This window comes from Bison bison, unplaced genomic scaffold (genome assembly GCF_000754665.1).
Source record: "Bison bison bison isolate TAMUID 2011002044 unplaced genomic scaffold, Bison_UMD1.0 scf7180017864371, whole genome shotgun sequence".
NCBI classification, from domain to species: Eukaryota; Metazoa; Chordata; class Mammalia; order Artiodactyla; family Bovidae; genus Bison; species Bison bison.
The window spans coordinates 12,137,911-12,144,243 of record NW_011494943.1 but is presented as its reverse complement, the minus strand read 5'-3'; the positions used below and the strand labels follow the sequence as shown (position 1 = coordinate 12,144,243).

Below are 6,333 nucleotides of genomic sequence, written 5' to 3'. Positions count from 1 at the left end.
TTCACTTGTTAAAGCCAGTGGGGGTGGGCTGGACCAGGAGGGGTGGGTGGGGTGCCTGAGGGTCACACGCAGGCCCTTCCTCCTGGGTACTCATTCTGCCCTGACCTGGCAGCTGTGGGGCACAGCTGTCTTAAAGAACATCATGAAAGCTATGGTCCCTCTGCTGGGATGAAAGTGCAAGTGTACACACCATTCGATGGGTGGTGCTGGGGGTTCACACCCCCTACTCCGCCACCCGGGTCCTCAGTGGGAGCTGCTGGGGGTCCTGGGCTTCGTGAAAGGAAGAGACTTCAGGGACTGGAGACCCCAGACTGTAAAAGTCTGGCCAGCCCACCCCTCCCAACTCCAGGGTTAACTGCCTACCTGGGGAGAGAACACCCAACCCGGGGCCTACACCCTCTGAGAGTCACTGCTGTGCACAGGGCGCTGCTGGACACCACGTAGGGAGAGTCAGTGGTGGCAGCGGGAGGTGGAGGTGAAGCCAGCAGCTCGGAGGGGACAACGGTCACTGGGCTGGCCAGGCAGGCTGGGGTGGGGGTCCTGGGCCTGGCAGGAGGGGGCTGGAGCACAGTGGGCAGGGGCTGGGCTCAGGGCAGTGCTCAGCTGCCAGCCCTCTGGCACTCTGGAATAAACTGGCGCAGGGGGCTGGGCGTGACCCAGCTGCTCCCACCGCCACATCAGGACGGCACTTTGATGCCAAAGTGCTTGCGAAGCTGTTCCAGAAACACGAACGTAAGCACGGTGTGGGGCATGAGGCGGATACCGGCAGGCACGAGGCCCTGCGGGAGAAAGGAGGGGAGCATGAAGACAGCCCTGGAGGGAGAGCCCCTCCCCTACACCCCCTGCACTCCCCGGCCCCAAACCTTGTAAAAGGCCAGCGGCCCCAGCTTTGCTGTCTCCATGGCGCAGTGCAGAACACCCTGCAAAAAAACACCAAATAATGAAATAAAATGGAAAACTGCTTCTTGAAAGGCAGGAACCCCGACCACCTTATCCCCACTCCCCACCACCAGTGCCAGTAGCTGGTCACACTGATAGTGGGCGTAAGTGTACAGAGCAGCAGGCCCGAACGTTCAAAGGTTAACATGGGAAGTAGGGCTGGTGGGCACAAAGGTCAAGGGCTGCCCTCGCCCGTTAGCCAGGCAGAACTAGAATTTAAAAGCACACCAGGGCCAGGCTGACCCGCCAGGCACCCATGGTTCTTGGGCGGCTGCCACAGACACAGAAGATACCATGGGTAATGGAGGGAGCCCCGGACAGGTGCTTGGCCCCAGGCGCTGGACCTGCCACCCTGCTAAGACCAGGCTGCCTCTGTTACCATGTTAAAGAACCTGACTTAAAAATACATTCGGGGCCCAGGCGGCCTGGGCAACTGGGCGGGACACAGCTTTGTCTGCACCCCGGCCCAGGGACACGGGCTCACCCGGCAGCAGCAGGGTGGGAAGCCCACTCACCCGATACTCGCCCTTGGCATTCATCAGCCGGGTCTTCAGCACATCCAGGGGCTGGCACAGGAATGTGGCACATCCACCCTGGAGGGCAAGTTGTCACCAATGGGTCAGCCAGGAGGGCACCCCTTACCTCCCTTCCGCAGGCCTGTCTGGACCCCCAGGAGGTGTCCCCAGGGCCATGGGGACAACACGAACAGTCCTAGCCTGGGCTCTGGGGATCCGTGGGCTCCTCTCACTAATGCAGAGCCCGAGAGGGGCAGCCACCACTCTCACCAAAGCCTCCCACCATTCTGAGCCCTTGTTCCGCCCAGGTGCCCCCAGCTGCCAAGGCTGGTCAGGGACCCCCCCCACTACTCACCGCAATGAAGCTGGCGATAAAGTGAGTGAAGATGCTGTCAGACAAGTAGCCCGTGCTAAGGACCAGCTGCTTGGCTTGATCATAGCAGGACAGCTGTTAGGAAATGGGAATGGTCAGGACACGAGGGACAGCTCAGGGGAAAGCAGATGGGGCCCGCAACGACACCAACTGGACTGACCAAGTACCTGCTTTGTGGGTCATCTACAGACGTCATACGGGGGTGGACAGACGAGGCCCAGACCTGCCTGAGCCCCACGTGTGTTAGTGCCCGCTGCCTTCCGGGCCCCTGAGCCCCGGATGCTACCTGAGAGTGCCACCCTAAGCCAAAATCCTACCTGGCCCACGGTGACCAACATCCCTCGACTGGACGCCATGGTTGCGCCTGAGAACAGCTTCTTCAGACCCTCTGTCGGGGGAAGAGGAGAGGTTGGGTGCCCAGCCCGAAGCACCCCCCTAGTGTCCCCCAAGGCCCGCTACTGGGTCGCGCCCGGAGGCTGTCCCAGGCCTCCACCTCCTGTCTTACCTTCTCGGGCCACACGGTACAGGCCGTCCAGGGCGTGGGCATAGCTGCCGAGCGACAGAGAGTGAGGTTCTCCCTGACCGCAGGCTCCCACGGGAAGGTCCTCCCCGCGAAGAGCCATGCCCCCATCACAGGCCAGGAGGAACCCAAAGCATCACAGGGCCAGAGGACATCAGCCTTTTCTGAGAGCTCAGGTCTCACTGCTCAGGGGACCTCAGGGCCTAAAGATCCCCCGGTTCCACAGGAAAACCCCCTCGCCGGGGGGCCTGCCAGCTCCGAGGCTGGTCATGTCTGTAGGCTGTTACCAAGGGCGGGAGGATGGGACGCCCTGCCAGGTCCCCTTCCCAACCTACTCAGTCTGTCCTCCCCACGGCCTATGCTCCGGCCAGAGAGCGGACAATGGGATCGCCTGGGGCCACACTTCTCCCTGAATTGGCTGATGCTGGCGCCCAGGGTTTAACTACAGTGTCTGTCCATAAACAGGGTCTCAGAACCCATGGTGTCTCAGATCTCACACAATATGATGTTTTTATCACAGAAACCACCTCCCAGCTCCCAAACCCTTTAGAAGACCGCACAAGCTTCTAACTTACCCTCCGTGAAAGATGTGCAGGTGCAAGAGGGAGCAAAGAGTGACCAGCCCTGCCCACCTCCCAGTCCGGCTCCAACCCTGGGTCCTCCACAGTGGTAGGACCCAGAGATGCTGGAAGCCCCCTCACGATGTATGCTTCCAACATCCACCAGCCGTCCCATTGGTCCACGTGACCCCACAGGTGTGGTGGCCCGTAGGAGTCCCCACTGGGTTCCTCAGAGCTGCTCAGGGGTCTTCTCAGCCCTGGCCCCCAAACCCCTGGGCACACCATGTGACTCACTTTCGGCGCTGATTCTGGGGCAGCTTCATGTCATTCTGCATCCTGAAAACAAGCAGAGAGTTCAAGGGGACAGGGTTTTAGGGGACTCAGAGACACCCCATAGGCCCTAGCGGGAGTGAGCAGCCGGCCCCACCCGGGGCTGCCCCACCACAGGCTCAGCACCACCCTCCTGCGCCCCGGACCCCAAGATCTGAGTGGCACATTTTAGGCTAAACACACTGAGACCCTAGTGAGCCAACCTGGCCCCGCTGGGGGACAGCAAGACCCTGGCCTCAGGGCCGCACTGACCTGACGTTGACCATGTCCGCAGGGGTCCCCACAAAGCCGCCGATGCAACCTGGCACAACAGCAAACACGTGACCACTGGCAATGCCTCCTGCCTCACCTGCACCACCCCCTCCCTCCCAGCTGCTCACCGCTGATGGAGCCCAGCAAGACCTTCTTGTAGAAGGGCAGGGGGCCCTCACTGCCCTTGGTCACCTGGTCCCGCACGGTCTCATAGATGGCAAACCGAGTTAGGGAGTAGGTCATCTGGGGAGAAGGGGCCCAGCTCAGAGGGTCCAGGAGGAAGGATGGCACTGGGCACCCCCACATCCTTGGCCCTCCGGTGCACGGACATCACCATTTGGGCCACAGGGACACCCAGGAACCTTCCAGAGGCCACGCAGCCAGCAAGCAGCTGAGCCGTTTAAAACACCTGGGGCTGACTGAGTCCAGGCCCCACCCCTCCTCATCCCCTATCACGTCCCTGCAAGCCTCAGTTTTCCCATCTGTAGGTGGAGGTCTCAGCTGGCCCGACTCTGTGCAAGGCAGAAGCCACGCCCTGCGCCCACCCCGGGCGGTTGCTGGTCCCCCAGGTCTTGTAGTTCTGTCCTTGTAAGCAGTCTTGAGAATGAGAGAGTAACTTCCAGGCCCAAAGGGCACCTATGGTGTGCAGGAGGGAGGCCAGCGACCCCTCTGCCTCCGTGGGCTGCGAGTGGGCTCTGGGATCAAGACCTAAGGGATCGCTGGCCATGAGCCTCCACCCACCCACTACCCTGGGAGATGGGGCCCCCCAGAGGTACCTGTCTGCACAGGGAGGCGCTCAGCCCGTTGTAGAGGGCCAGGACGCCGTCAGAGCGCACCACCTGCAGCGCCATGCCCGTCATGCGCAGCTTCACCTCCTGCTGCGTCTGCAGGTGCACCTGTGGGGGAGGGGTCCCACCGCTCAGAGCCGCACCCCACCTGGAGCCCGCCACGGCCAGCTCTGCTCTGAAGCCCTTTGCTCCAAATGCTACCAGCGCCTGTACTGAGAGACAGGAAACTGAGGCCTCCTAAGGCACCAGCTGGGGCGTCTGGCGCCAAGCTCTGTTCCACGCCATCACCTCACAGGAGACAACGCCAGCCAATAAGGGAGTGCAATTCCAGCTGCCCTGGGGCGGAGTCATCAGCCCCGTCCTTTAGATGAGGACACTGGGAGACTCCAGAGCCCCACTTGGTAGCCTCCCAAGGGGGACAGAATTAGTGGACTCAGAGATGTCCTGAGGAAACAGGGGAGACTCAGGAGAGGTGGGTGGAGTTCCGTGGGGCACCCAGGGGGAGGGGCACTTCGGAGTCCATTCTTCCATCACACTCTCAGGTCCTACACATCCTGACTGGACATGCTGGGGCAAGTTACTGACTCTGCTGCCTTAGTCTCTCTTGGCTGTGAGCTGGGAACCTAGAGTCTGGGGACAGGGTGGCCACGCAGCAGCACCCCATGCAGGCAAGCCACTGTGAGGGTTCAGCCAAGATGTGGGGCAAAGGCAGAGATCAAGGAGCTTTAAGATACTTTTTTTTCCAAAGACAATGCCGAGAGATTAAAAACTCTGGCCAGGGCCTCCTCTGCTGGAGGCCTCTATGGCTGCCCACACTGCCTGCTGCAGCCCAGCCCAAGGCCATGTGCTCCCTGGGCCAGAGAGCGGCCACATTCCTGTGGCCAGCCACCTCCCAGACTCCCACCCCCACGCTAAGTGTGCTGCAGCAAAATAACACCTGGGGGTAGGGCAAGGGGCAGTGACGCCCAAAGGAGCCTTGAACAAGGGAAAGACTGGCCTGGGGCCAGGGAAGGCTCCAAGAGTCCTTGAAAGCTGTTTCTACCTCCCGGGCAGACAGTCAGTCTGACCCTCCAGGGCCTGTGATGGGGGAGGTGGGGGAGGGCACAGGGACCTGCACGGGCAGAAAGTAAAACAAAGTGTGCAGGAGAAAGGTTTCCTCTTCCTACAGACCCAAAGCACCTTAATACCTGGCCCTGCTGGGCCAGGCCACATCACAGGCCCTGGAGGCTACCAGGAGCCACAGAGGACTCTCCCAGGTCTCTGAAATGCTGCCAGTTTCAGCCCCACCCCCAATGTCTACTAATCCTGCCTTTCCTGGTGGCCAGACCGAAGCTTGAGGGATGGTTGGATCAGCCCAAGACACAGGTGCCAATCCTTCCAAGGGGGCCAGCATGGGTTTCAGGCTGCTCTGGGTGGGAATAAGGTAGGGGATGGCCAAGTGACCACTCTTGCCAACAGCCTCCCCAAGACCACAGCCCAGGTACTGTGGCCCAGAGCCCACTTGCCAAAATATGCTTTGAGTTTCTGGCCTTTCTTTGTTGTTTGTGGTGAGAAAGGAGCAAAAAACTGGTCTGCCTCAGAGACAAGGGAAACTCTGTCTTATTCTGCCCCATAGGCATTTAAGAAAAAAAAATGTAGAAAGAGTATGATCGCTTCTCGATGGAAGAAACAATCACCCTCATTGGGCAAGACCTGCACGCAGGCTGGGATCATGGCTTCCAGATGCTCACCCACCTCCCAGGAGGAAGCAGCCCAAAGCAGGGGTGCCGGCCACATCCCTCCTCCGTCTACCAGTGTGTTTGGTGGGCACCCACTAGGCAGAGGGAGCGCGTGGTCCTGCCGGGGTGCCGACAGCTGCGCTCACTGAGAACTACCCTCAGGAGAGCTGGGAGGGAGACCAGCCCAAGGTCACACAGGTAGCAGAGCGGGGGCCAAGGGGCATCTCTGCCGCCCGTTCCACGCAGAGCCTCCGGGCAGGGGCGACAGCCCGGCCCGAGGCCCTCCCCACAGCCGTGCTCACCTTGAGCAGGTCCAGCGGGTGCGTGCAGCAAGATCG

The 6,333-nt window shown here is 60.9% G+C and overlaps 1 protein-coding gene across 1 annotated transcript; it reads right to left on the bottom strand.

Annotated features, from left to right (window-relative positions):
- Positions 1–6: 6 nt before the first annotated feature.
- SLC25A10 (solute carrier family 25 (mitochondrial carrier; dicarboxylate transporter), member 10) lies at positions 7–6,327 on the bottom strand (the record flags this gene model as incomplete). The annotated part of the gene is made up of 11 exons (XM_010856534.1): positions 7–779; positions 864–920; positions 1,455–1,532; positions 1,810–1,902; positions 2,145–2,215; positions 2,333–2,376; positions 3,202–3,243; positions 3,490–3,538; positions 3,618–3,732; positions 4,266–4,385; positions 6,298–6,327. Coding segments are annotated over 11 exons (801 nt in total), but the record flags the coding sequence as incomplete, so codon positions are not given.
- Positions 6,328–6,333: the final 6 nt, after the last annotated feature.